This window comes from Nelusetta ayraudi, unplaced genomic scaffold (genome assembly GCF_046127955.1).
Source record: "Nelusetta ayraudi isolate G7.1 ecotype Tasmania unplaced genomic scaffold, CSIRO-AGI_Nayr_v1 ptg000074l, whole genome shotgun sequence".
Lineage (NCBI taxonomy): Eukaryota > Metazoa > Chordata > Actinopteri > Tetraodontiformes > Monacanthidae > Nelusetta > Nelusetta ayraudi.
This window is the reverse complement of record NW_027466124.1, coordinates 946,911-959,619: the sequence shown is the minus strand read 5'-3', so window position 1 is coordinate 959,619 and position 12,709 is coordinate 946,911. Positions and strand designations below refer to the sequence as shown.

General features: G+C 49.9%; 1 protein-coding gene across 4 annotated transcripts in view; it reads left to right on the top strand.

Annotated features, from left to right (window-relative positions):
* mtmr11 (myotubularin related protein 11) overlaps window positions 1-9,740 on the top strand; it is a 28,784-nt gene extending 19,044 nt beyond the window's left edge. For 2 of the 4 annotated variants that reach the window (XM_076043338.1, XM_076043337.1), the window contains 9 exons: window positions 31-119; window positions 411-538; window positions 1,321-1,399; window positions 1,680-1,750; window positions 3,114-3,286; window positions 3,403-3,573; window positions 4,153-4,371; window positions 5,421-5,744; window positions 6,894-9,740. In XM_076043338.1, coding sequence (XP_075899453.1) covers window positions 31-119; window positions 411-538; window positions 1,321-1,399; window positions 1,680-1,750; window positions 3,114-3,286; window positions 3,403-3,573; window positions 4,153-4,371; window positions 5,421-5,744; window positions 6,894-7,346 — 1,707 coding nt within the window. In that variant the 3' untranslated portion in view covers window positions 7,347-9,740. The remainder of the gene's footprint in view (window positions 1-30; window positions 120-410; window positions 539-1,320; window positions 1,400-1,679; window positions 1,751-3,113; window positions 3,287-3,402; window positions 3,574-4,152; window positions 4,372-5,420; window positions 5,745-6,893) is intronic. The other 2 variants (XR_012928792.1, XR_012928793.1) reach the window with 2 other exon arrangements.
* Window positions 9,741-12,709: the final 2,969 nt, after the last annotated feature.

Genomic DNA, 12,709 nt, shown 5'->3' with positions numbered 1-12,709 from the left:
TAAAGGCTGAAGTGGTGTTTTGTGTTTCAGCGCTGGTGTTGGAGGCACCCTCGAGGCAGCGATCTGCTGAGAATGGCCAGTTTCCAGAACAACATCTACTACGAGAAGGACGACGTCAGGTGGGCCAGGTGTTTGGATTCTACTGTGTGTGTGGTTTTAAATGGTTTTACTGCGCAGATACGTACTTGAGTTAGCTTTTATCCATTACATCCACTCTCAAGATTGTAACATCCAAGGCATTATGCAATAAATCCTCAGCATCATGTTCACGTGACAATTCTTTGTGTGCGGTACTTGAGAAAGAGGCAAATAAAGTCACGCAAAAAGTGCAAACACACATCAAAACACTTTGGCGCCACAACGTACGACAGAACTTGACGTTGCACGCATGGTTTCGTGCCCCACTGCAGGAACCTGGAGATGGTCCTGTTTGGCTGCCAGTCGTCGCTGTGTGTGGTGGTGGAGCTGGGAGAGGAGCTGCCCTCGCCTGCAGACATCCAGTTGGCTCACGGCCGCCTGCGTTCACTCTGTCTGGGAGGTGGGGGCAACACATGGACTCACACACACAGATGTGTACATGCTGGCGACGCGGAGAGAGAAGCAGCACATCTCAGGAAACATTGCACCGGCAGTGAGATAAGAAAGAAAAACCTAATCCAGCATCTTCTATAATGTCAGCCTGAACAGTTTTGTCTTCTTGGGGGAGGGCAATCATTTTATTTTTATATTCTTCACTTGATTTGAACCGCTGAGCGCACCCAGGACATTCTGTTCCCATCTCTCATCTCTGCCATTTTGAGGCTGTGCAGCTGAAAAACAGGCTTTTGTGAAGACACTCTTTGTTGTTGTCATGCCTGCAAACACACGCACACATACACACACACACACACGCTCCAGATTCCACGGCTGGGTAAACACGGAGGGATGACAAGCTCATGGTCATCTGCAACCACCAGGGCCCGCAGCAGAAACGCTGACCCGAGCACACACACACACACACACACACACACACACACACACACACACAACACAAACACTGCGCACACACAGACAATGTGTGGAGGTCGCTGGTTCTCACGGTTCACACAGTTGTCAGCTCTCTGTTGTTTGTCCTTATGTGTGAGAACCTCAGCACTGTTCACACACACACACACACACACACACACACACAGGGAGTTCAGGATGGACTTCGTATTATCTGCAGAGTTCTGGTGACAGGCTGGCCACTGATAGAAGACCTGGGCAGAGTAGCATCATAGAATGCATTAAAAGTCACGTGATCTCCAAATGAATTCCGTCTCTCACTGTTTTAACTTTTAGATATTTCCACGTCTGTGTCGGTGCCTGATGACAAGTGGTTGTCTTCCCTGGAAAGCACCCGTTGGCTGGACTATGCCAGGTAACGGATCTGGGGAGAATTCAAAGTAAAATGAAGTTTGATGTATTGAAACCTTTTTAAAAATTTACACTCCAGAAAGGAAATTGTGTTTGTCATTTCACCAATGAAGACAAATCGGTTTCAACAGTTTTATTTACCTCCTTGCGAACCCGAATGACTCTAAACTAGTGAACCGAGTAGCTTGTGCAGCTTTCAGGAAGTAACACCACAGCTGTCGACTCTGCGGTAAAGGAAACCAACCTGACCGCCGGCGCTCATCTCTGACTCCGTGTCGCCTCAGGTCCTGTCTGAAGAAGGCCTCGGAGGTCGCCTGCCTTCTCCGCGGAAGTCACCTGACCGTGGCGCTGCAAGGTGAGTCACATGACCCGCAGGGCTAAGCTCGTATTATTCGATCCATTCATAATTCACGGCGCCTCCCTCTCATTAATCCCGCATTGGGGTCGGCGTGCGCACTGGGCCGAGCGTGTACGCTCACGCTCGATAGGCCTCCGTACAACGCGGCTTTAAAGACACACTTACACCTGCAGAGAGGCAGCGGCCTGCTGAGGAGTCTCCTCTTGTTCCTGATTGATGGCATGACAAGCCGCATGTATTATTGATGAGGTAAACTCATCTCCAGACTCTTTTATGCGGCGGCAAAATATCAAATGATGTGTTTCGACCGGGGGAAAACACCGCCGTATTTGCAGTATAAACAAACGTCAATCAAACATTGTTTTCTCAGTAAGATGGAAAGTGAGCTCATCAGGTAAAATAAAAAAAAACCCTCACTGATGTGGGTCTCCACTGGATCAGCTCAAGTGTTTGTGGCTTGTCTGATGCAAAAGTATCCACGTGTTCATTCCTGCAAGAAATTCCAGCCCGTTCCGCTACTATGCTCCTACTATCCATGCTAATGTGTCCAGCAGCTGCTGTTGGGCAGCTAGCGACAAGATCCTCCTCTCTCTCTCTCTGACGTGGCTCCAGCTGAGGTGCACAGAGCGGGCAGCAGAAGGGAGTCTAACTGGCATCCTCCCTGAGTGTTTTCTGACGCTCGCTCTTTCACGCTAGAGGCTCATTAGCTCATTAGCGCGCGACAAAGACAACAGGACGCTGGCTGTTTGTTCCTCAGCTGATCATCAGCTGTTGGGCCGTTGGATCGGGTGACAGCCGAGACGGCGGCGAACCCCGACGACCTCAGGGGTCAGACTCACTTTCACCTCAGCGTTCCAACACGTCTGGTTCTGCAGTCCAGGCTGCTAACAGAAAAAATGCATGTTTTTCCCTTGATTTGGTGCCGCAAGGGCCCTTTAAATGTTTAAAGGAAGGTTCACAGACATCTCCTGCTCCTGCAGCAGCGCTTCTGTCTTTCCAATCGAATATGCTGCTTACAGCAGTGACTCACTCTGATGTTTCACTCTGCAGCTTTTCACCATCATTTCTTTTCTGTGTCACTCATATCTGCACTTGAATCAGTGTGGGTTAAACCTGCCATTGCTTTTTTTCTAAACAGAAGAACATTTCTGAGAAAGAATAGATGTTAGATAGACAGATAGGCAGATGGATAAAACTCACCACAGCCACGCAATCAATACAGACATTTACATGTTTGTTTTTTCCGCTAAACAACACTGGTTTCTCTTTGACGTGTGTCTGCTCTGCTGCTGCTGCCGCTGCCGCTGCCGCCGCTGCTGCCGCTGCTGCCGCTGCTGCCGCTGCTGCTGTCGTCCTCCAGAGGCAGAAGACCGGGACATGAGCTGCGTGGTGTCCAGCCTGGTGCAGGTGATGTGCGACCCCCACTGTCGGACCCAGCGAGGCTTCCAGGGCCTGGTGCAGAAGGAGTGGGTGACGGCGGGGCACCGCTTCTACAGCCGCGTCAACCACCACCGCGACAACGACAAGGAGGAGGTGAGCGAGGGCGAGACGGGACGCCGCCGGGCTTCGTTTCCACCTCGTCCATCGTCATTTGACACAAACTCCATTTTCTGCACCCAACCCCACCCCAACCTCCCCCACCCTCGCAGGCGCCCGTCTTCCTGCTCTTCCTGGACTGCGTGTGGCAGCTGCTCTACCAGTTCCCCTCCCGCTTCCAGCTGACCAACGACTTCCTGTTGGCGCTGCACGACAGCGTCCACCTGCCGCTCTTCTCCAGCTTCCTGGCCAACTGCCAGCGGGAGAGATGCAAACGCCACCAGGTACGGGACACCCGAGCCCTCCCGTGCAGGCTGAACGGACAGGAGTTTTCTGACCGAGACTTTTTTTTCCTGTCCGTTAAAGGGACGGTCCACTAAAATTCACATTTCACCCACTCCGTGTTTACGCCCCCCACTTTTGACTCACTGGTGAGATTAACTAATCCGCATGATCCTTCTGGAGATTCACAAAGGGAAATAATTCCAGCCAGTGTCAATACACTGGCTCACGCTGGCCCCAGGCTAAAACTTAAAAACAACAACAACAGAACATAATGGTGTCTGCGTGCTCCTTGTGTGGCGTCATCAGAGCGTTCCGGAAGTCTGGCAGATCAATTTGTCTGCAAAAAAAAGCCAACATCCTCAACATGTTTTTCAGATCAAAACCATCCACTGCAGCCTCCTCATGTTTGATTTGTTTGACTTGCACTGGGTCGTCGTTCTTTACAACCACTGTGAAAATGCCAGCGGTCTTTGTTAAACTGTGTTTTCTGGCGAGAAACAAAAGGTTGAATTTTACGGGGAAGCGTCCTTTCCAAACAAAACCCGCTGCTTCTTCCCTCTTCCCTCTTCCCTCTTCAGAATTCAGGACAGTCCTACACTCCCGTCAACGGTTGGAGAGACACACTCCATTCAGACTCGTCCCCGGACCCATGTGACCCGCCCCTCCCTCCTGTGTGGGACTGGGCGCTGCAGTACAGCCAGCAGAGGCGGGACGCCTTCACCCAGCCTGTCCCTCCTCTTCCTCCGGCCCAGCCGCTGCTCAACGGCAACCTCAACACCAACCCCGATTCACACAGGGTGAGTGCAAGAGGCCGACCGCTCCTCCGGTGTCTGAGCTCCCTCTAGTGGCCGAATGGAGCACTCTTGAGGAGAACCTTGCTCATCCCTGCATCTGCACAGTTGACTGTCCTTTGGACGTCTGCTGTTGTTTATTTGTTGTGTATAGATTGACTTGAATGTTCCTAGTAACGGCTGCATAGTTTGTTTCTTGGATTATTTTTAGTGCTGCAACAGTGTTGTTTTCCAATTTGGGATCAATAAATTACATCTATTCTGTTATATTCTAAGGCTGCGTTCAGACTGGGCCACATTACTGACCCATCTGACAGGTTGCTGTAGCAACGGAGGCGTTGTCCAGCATAGCGTGTAGTGTGTGACGTCATATCATTGCGACAGCGGCACTTGTTGCCATGCATGTCCTGGAGCTTGGCTTGAATGGAGCAACAGTATCTCCCCACACACTGATGAGCCAATGAGGTTCCTCCTCTGTCCAGGCACTGCTGCTGTGTTCTACTGCTTCTGTCTGCTCCATTAGGTTACAGCTCCGCACCTGGAATGGCGCTCGCTGCTCCGGCGCTTTGGGTTTTGCGTCGCCTAGAGTGACGTCACAGACGGTCAAAACCCATCAGTGTGTTTGGAGCTGTTCACACTGAGACGCATCTCTTCCAAATGCCATTTGAAACTCCCTCCCAAATGTGGTTTCAATCCCTCTTACAAAAATCGCTTTTCATGTGGTCTGTGACTGTTCAGACTACACGAGAGCTATCCGGTTTCAGTCTGAATGGCAGTCTGAACAAGGACTAAATCTCCACGCTCAGCTGGCATCTGTGAGGCAACAGCACCCTCCTGTGGTGGAAATGAGACGTGCTTCAAGTGCACTACTTGCAGCTGTGTTTAATTTGTGGAAGGCCGACACATTTTAGATACTCTTGTAATTCAAATTCCTTCCTTGAAATCTCTTCATTCACAAGATAGCTTTACTCACACTGAAATCTCTTTCCTATTGTTTCTTTCAAGTTAGTTAGTTAGTTTTTCCAACTTAACTCACCTCTTCCTCCCTCACCCAGTCTGACGCCGTCCCCGGCTCCGTCTTCCTCCTCTCTCGGGGGACCTTCTCCTGTCCCGCGAACCTGCTGCCCTGGCGCGGCAGCGGCGGCTCCAGCGTTTACAAGAAGAGCCACCGGAGGGCAGCGTCCTCCGAGAACGTGCCTGGCCTGGAGCGGCTGCTGAAGGCCTGGGCCCTCACCGAGCTTCCCTGCGGCCTCGGCTCCTCCTCTTCCTCCAGGCCCCAAGGACCTCTCGACCCCTACGAGCCTCTCCTTCCCCTCCTCACGGGACCCTGCATGGGCCTCTGGAGGGAGTGCTACCTCCGGGGGGCGCTCCATGCTCAGGTAGGTTGACAATAATGTCATAAATCATTTTTTTAAATTTTTTTTTTTTTAGATTTCAGACTCAGAATAAACCATGACCATCAACCAAGACTTTGAGTCGTGACCTCCTCTGTGCGTCTCCGCCGTGACTCGGCCGCCCCCGGTCCTCTGCGTCCGTTCCCGGGGTGACGTCATCCCCTTGAAACGCAGATCAGTTTGAGCCAATGACAGCGAGACCCTCTGACACAGCCTCGTCAGTCTCACCCTTTAGTCACATCTGAGCGCTGCAGCCTCGCGCGTGCGTCGCCGTGGTGACGGTGAATAGAGTCTGCCGGCCGTGTGGGCGGCGGTGGCGGTGAGCTCACCTGCTGAACGGGCCACCAGTTCACCAACTGAGTGTTTGGTGTGAATGAAACGCTGTTTGAAAAAAAAAAAAAAAAGTGATGCACAAAAAGGTGTGTAGAAATCATTTCCTCTGGATTTCTCCATTACGTAACCCTCTGAGCAGCGAATTGAATTGCTGCCATTGATTAAATCTGAAATCCATACCTTCAAGCTGCTCGTCACTGCGTTCAGTAGCTTTGTTGAGCCTTAGCGGGTGAGAGGTCAGTGTGTCAAATTTGGCTTGATCTATGATTTTTATATTGGTAAAAGTTTAACCGACTGCCTATAAATACATTAATAAAAGTGTGTATTCGCAGTACGATAAGAGTAATTTTGTTTTCCTATGATTATCATATAGTATATAAGAATAAGCATCCTTGTTAGCTGTCCTCTGGCAGCCACATTTTTGAAGGAAGCCGTCCTGATGGTGCCCTGAATACGAAATACACTACCAGGCTTTCTTAAAAAAAAAGAGATGTACACACTGGACCTTGAATACTGAAACCAACAGAACTAAAAAAGTTTTCTAAGTTGGAGCCTTTCAAGATGGATGCACAAGATTGCAGACACCTCACACTTCACACTGCATTGCAGCAGTTGATCCTCTACAGCATCAAATACGCTATCAGCTGTGGATTTTACTCAACTTTAGCTCAGCACGACCTCTAACTGGCTGTTATTATTGTAAGAGCAATTGATTTGAGCATATTAGCCACGTTGATGCTGCAAGGCTGCCATGAACGAGAGCGTCCGACCTCGTTGACGGTGATGAATTCCTATCCCCAGGCGTTCTCCCACCCCGTCTCTGCAAACCACGCCCACCCGGTGGAGCGGCTGGCTCGCGAGGTGCAGCAGCTCAAAGACAAGCTGGCTCAGGTGTCCGCCGGTACCCCGCACTCGCCACCGCCCGCCAAGGTCGCCGAGCCGCGGCGCAGCGACACCAACCTGAACCAGAACACCAACAACGGCACCTTCCTCTTCCCGGCCCAGAGGCCCCAGGGCCCGGCGGGGCCCCGGGCGGTGCCCGCTCCTACCTCCACCAACCACCAGACCTCCAGGGGCCCGCCGCCCTCCTCGGCTCCGCCCACCAGGCCTGCCCACAGGGACGCCGGCGGCAGCAATAAGCAGAGCTTCCTGTTTGGGGACTTGTCGGCGAGGGAGCAGCAGCAGGTGCACTACTACGCAGCAACCAGCAACGCCAAGCTGCCGAAAGGCAGCGGCTCCTCCATGGCGTCCTGAGGGGCGTCATGTGACCAGGTCTCGGCAGGCGACGGCAAGGAGAGCCGATCGTGTTTCCTGTCTGAGTATGAAGTAGTCGACGCAAGAGCTGCGGACTCTGCCTCTCATCTTCAGTACTGTATCGCACAATGTGACCAAGTGTTTTCTATATTTGTACAGGAGGTCCCAGTATTCAGCATCCCACCCATGAACACGTCCACCGCCAATACAACAAGGGCTGAGGATGCTTAAAGGGAAAGCAACACCCCAACCCAAAAATTACATTTCACCCGTTTACTACTCACCACTAGAGGCCACCGGAGGCTCCTTAGTGGGTTTTGCAGTGGAGGGGAAAGAAAATTCCACCCAAAGCCAAATTCACACGATTGTGATTTGGTCCACTAGTTTGTCTTACTCAGAACTGAAGCCGTCAGACTCAGCAGGAGGCCGCAGTGGGTATGTTTGCTAAAAACACGGTGTTAACGTTGCCATCTCCAGTCAAACTTGGAGCACAGAGTCTTCCAGACACTTGCTGACCTGCTGTCTTCTTCTCCTGATGTCTCTCTCTATCACGTTGGTGTGTAGGGCTGCCGCCAGGTAGGTCTTGGGTGGGCTTTTGTTTCCCTGCCACGTGAGGAGAAAATTGGTTGAAATTTTCAATGTCCCTTTAATAATGCAAACCAAGGGCCCCGTCTTACAGCAGCAGACACAGTGTCTCCCTTTAAAGTGGACAAGTCGTCTTTTTATTTTTAGCTTCTTATCCAAAACGGCCTGCAGTGTGGGCTGACGTGATAAGGCGACTGTTGAAGGTACTTCAGTGTCTGGAATAGGTTTTTGTTTTTTGGCAACTAGCCCTTTAATTCATTTACAGCTTTGTATATTTTTTTTCTTTGATCTCAACACACAGAGAAAACGCATCATCTTTTTACAACGGTAGCATCTACTAGGTTTTTGTTTTTTTTGGATCGCCGACTCTGTTGCGCTCCAGTGACACGGATATGGAATTTAGGGCATCAGAGCTATTTTGGATTTTGCTCTGGTGTCACTGCGCTCGCCGGCGAGAAGCCGACTTTCAGTGCGTTGCTAGCCAGTGTCACGGCAGTCGCGGCTTTTAGTGGCTGCAAGCTGTCGCAGTCTAATTCCTGGCTTCCCTTCGTGGCGGACACACTCGTCCAGGGCTTCAGTATTATTATTGTTATTATTATTATTATTATTATTATTATTATTATTATTTTATTTTTCTGTATTTTTCCATGTTTCTGAGCATCATCCGTCGGCGTTTTATCAAGTGTCATCCTTGAATCGTTTCTCACCAAATGAAGTATTACACTCTGAGGAGTCTTTCATAAATCTGAGGGTGGCTTGAATTTCTTCAGTCAAAGGGAATTCTGATCTCCTCCGGTCTTTGCTTTAGAGTTCGTCCGGCTGGCTCCTGCGGCTGCCTGCTGATATATTAGCATGCAGCCGGCCTCGAGGTCAAGGACTTGGAGAGTGTCGGACTGTTTCCAGAGCACAAAAGGAGAAGCCTTCGCTCCTGCGCCTTTAAATACAGACACTTTTGTCTTTGGCTTGTGTGGGTGTCAAGTAGGCGGACTAGCGTCATTCCCACACGGGAGCAAAAGAAAAACAAAGTCCCAGCGTGTTTTTGAAAATCCTATTTTTCCGCAGGTTAGCAGTCAGGGCCGACGCCGGCCTGTGAGCGGTACCTCACCCGAGAGCACTTAGAATACATACTGATGTACACATTCTTCATTTTAAAGCTCATTAACGTCAAACTTCTTCTGGGATGGTGACTCTTTGATTTTGCCATTCTCGAAAATAAAACATCAACTTTTTCTTGTTGCACAAAAAAAAGAAATCTCATTAGATCTTTGCTGAACCTGTTGGTCTGTTTAATTACATAATTGAATGTTTTGTGCTTCTTTTTTGGTACGAATGTCACATTAATTTGCCAGATGTACATATTGTTTTTTTTTTTTGTATCAGCATGTTTTGATCCTGATAAATTAAAAAAAAAAAAAAAAAGTCATCACTTTATAAACTCTGCATTTGTGAAAAAGAAACCCCGCAACGGCGCCACTCTTAATTTTATACACAGTTCACAAACTTTATTTTCTAACAAAATAAATATTTACATACAATCTGGAACACGTAAAAAGAAGCATGTACAAAGAGGGTTAAAATGTAAAATCCAGCCATCCTCGCATGATATGTATCGTCGGAATAAAACCTCATGTGCAAAAATGCTCTCACAGGAAAGGTGAACTGGCTTGACAGGGAATGTTAGAAAATATATAAATATATATACTGCACGGTCGAACCAGGTAAAACTCTACGTTGGTCTCCCCAACATCGTGTTCCCAAGAAGTCGGTAGAAAACCATCATGCTTTTTAAAAAAAACAAAAAAACAAAAATATACTGCAGTTTTTCCATGTTGCTTCACCACATTTTTGGGTCAGACAGAAACAGGAGGAGGCGGAGGAGGAGGAGGAGGAGGAGGCCCCTTCCCCACCTTTATTACGACAACATGCACACTGTCAACCACCTATTTTGGCACTTGGACCACACGGATGTCGGTGACGAGCATTCTCTCGCGGATGGCGGCCAGTTAGTTTGCAGTCCATGTCTGCACAAAGCTATCATGGCAGAGGCAGCGCGTTCAGAATGAAAGAGAAAGAAAGAAAGGAAAAACCAGCAGGGGAGGCAGGAAGTCCAAACATCAACCTCATCCCCAGCGACTGCCGTGCTCCTTCCCTGCAGATGTCGTTGTCGTCTGCTGCTGCTGCAGGGTCCCAGAGGGCCCGTAGAAGTAGCCAGAGGATGAGGGGCCCAGGCCCCCGAGCTGCCGCATGGACTTGCAGACGGGGCAGGGGTACTCGGAGAGACCCTCAATGTCCTCGAAGGCCAGGTTGACGATCTGGTCGCAGCAGGGGTCGCAGTACAGGTGTCCGCAGGAGAGGCGCTTCAGCCGGGCCTCGTAGGTGATGCAGCACTGGCAGTGCGGCAGGTCGGGCCCCAGCGACAGCGAGCCCGTCAGCGAGCTGCTCTCCAGGCTGCCGGCCTGGCTGGAGCCGTGCTTGGTGGGCGACCTGAGGAGGAAGAGGAGGAGGAGGAGGAGGAGGAGGTGAGCTCAGTGCAGGTGGATTGCAGGATTATGAAATAAAAGTCTGTCTTTCTACCCTTTTGTAACCCATCTGGGATGAAACATCTCCCAGTTTTAACACTGAACACTATGACTGGCTCAATTACAGTGCCATTTGTAACTCAGGGTAAAATCTATTTGTCAAATTTCACATTACGAAACAAAGCTTTGAAAAACAGGAAGCTACAACAAAGGCAACAAAGCTGAAAAAAAGCCAAAACTGCCACTTTGTAAAAGATGCTTAACGCAAGATTTGCAGATCCTGCTTTTATTTTACAAGGGTGCCCCCAGGAGGTCCTAGGATAATAAGTGCATGATGTTGTGAATATTTTCCAATTCTCACTGGGGCTTTAAAGAAGAAAAGAAAGGAAAAGGTTCCCTGTAAGGAACTTTTATGTTTCAAGCAACAGAAGCTTAGAGGCAAGGTTTAGATATCAAGTTATGAGTGAAAAAAAAAGTTGAACTCATGCGTTGTGACGGCGAGGAAAAACATCTCGTACTTTTAATTTGAATGTAAAAAAAAAACAAAACAGCGGCTCGGCTGAGGCGCAGACGCTGATGCATGTCATGGCTTCCTGTTTCCAGATGACCACAAAGGAAACCCTCCCCTGCACCATCGCCCCTCTATGACTCCAGAACGGTAAATCGACAAACAGCTCAGAGTGACTCACAGCGAAGCCTACAGACTGTCACAAGACTGAAAACAACATCTCAGAGCCACAGGTACTGTATAGGAACACAACACAGTATAGTGTGTTAACCCACTGGGGGGGGGGGGGACAATTTAGACAAAACGTCTCATATTTTTGTCAGAAAAATATGATAATTTCTTTTTTTTTTTTTTAAAAAGTCACTGCACCGCAGCACTGAAGCAGGCTTTAATGATTTCAATGGCTTCAGCCTTCTATTCGGTGGCCTGTGACACCTGTAGAGACATGTTCCAATAGCTGATCTGAACACAGCCGAAACAGGTTTAGCCGTGTGTGTGTGTGTGTGTGTGTGTGTGTGTGTGTGTGTGTGTGTGTGTGTGTGTGTGTGTGTGTGTGTGCGTGTGCGTGTGTGTGTGTGCGTGTGCGTGTGTGTGTGTGTGGCCAGCTAAATGAGGCTGCATGTGCTTCAGTAGAACGTGAGTAGATGGTTTGAATTCGTTTTAACGGACTAGAAACCTGCAGTGTGAACGCAACCCGGGCTGGAAAAACTCCAGGTCCACGTTAAATTACCAGAGCCAGCCATAAAAGTCAAATTCTCTCAGAATGAAATGGTCATTTCCCGATAGGAATTCAATTGTATTGATTCATTTATCCCGATCTGATCCTTCGTTTCATACACACCGACACACACACACACACAGAGAGAGGGGGAGAGTGGGGAAAAACCGTCAATGAGCGCAGTGAGGAGGATTATGGAGATAATCCTGAGAGAGAGAGAGACAGACTGAGATGTGCGGCTTTTTAAATATGAAATCATTTCCAAGAGGGAGTCAGAGACGGATTGCAGGCCGACGGGTCGGGTGCTCACCTCGTCGACGAGGAATCTTTGAAGCAGTCGAAGCTGAGAGCCGCCAGGATCCTCCACAGCAGGTCCATGCTGCCTCCTCCTCTTCCTCCTCCTCCTCCGCCTCCTCCTCCTCCTCCTCTCATGGCAACAACATCCGCGGCTCGGCCACCTGCATTTTCTCACGGCGACACACAAACCAGCTCCGGCCGGGGCTCCGTCGTCTTTCAATTAAACGCACAACAACGGCGGCGTACAAATGTATGCAAGCCCCGCCCCCTGACCCCCCGTCTCTACCCACGCCGAGTTATTTCCTCAGGAGGAGGATGCGCGCAGCCGTCAGCATCGTCCGTCCGTCCGTCCGCAGGCACGACGGGGGAGGCGAATCGAGCGCTTCTCCCTCATGGTGCGCGCGTGTGCGCTTTCAACGCTCTCTGCCGCCGCGTCTCTCTCTCCTCCTCCTGCTGCTGCTCCTCCTCTTCCTCCTCCTCCTCCGCCTCCTCCTCTCGCTCAGCTGAGACGCGCGCATCAATCAGAGAGGAGCAGCCAATGAGCGCAAAGTGGAGCAGGAGAGCACGCGCGCATCGCACCCCCTCCAACCCCCAACTCCCCTAGAAATAGTGCACGACAGCTCTCCGAGCAAACGATGGTGATTATTTCCGGGTGAAATTATCAGAAAAGAGAAATGAGGGCGTTTAATTGGCGGAATTCCCTTTAAAACTGACTTTACAAATGCTGTATTTTTAT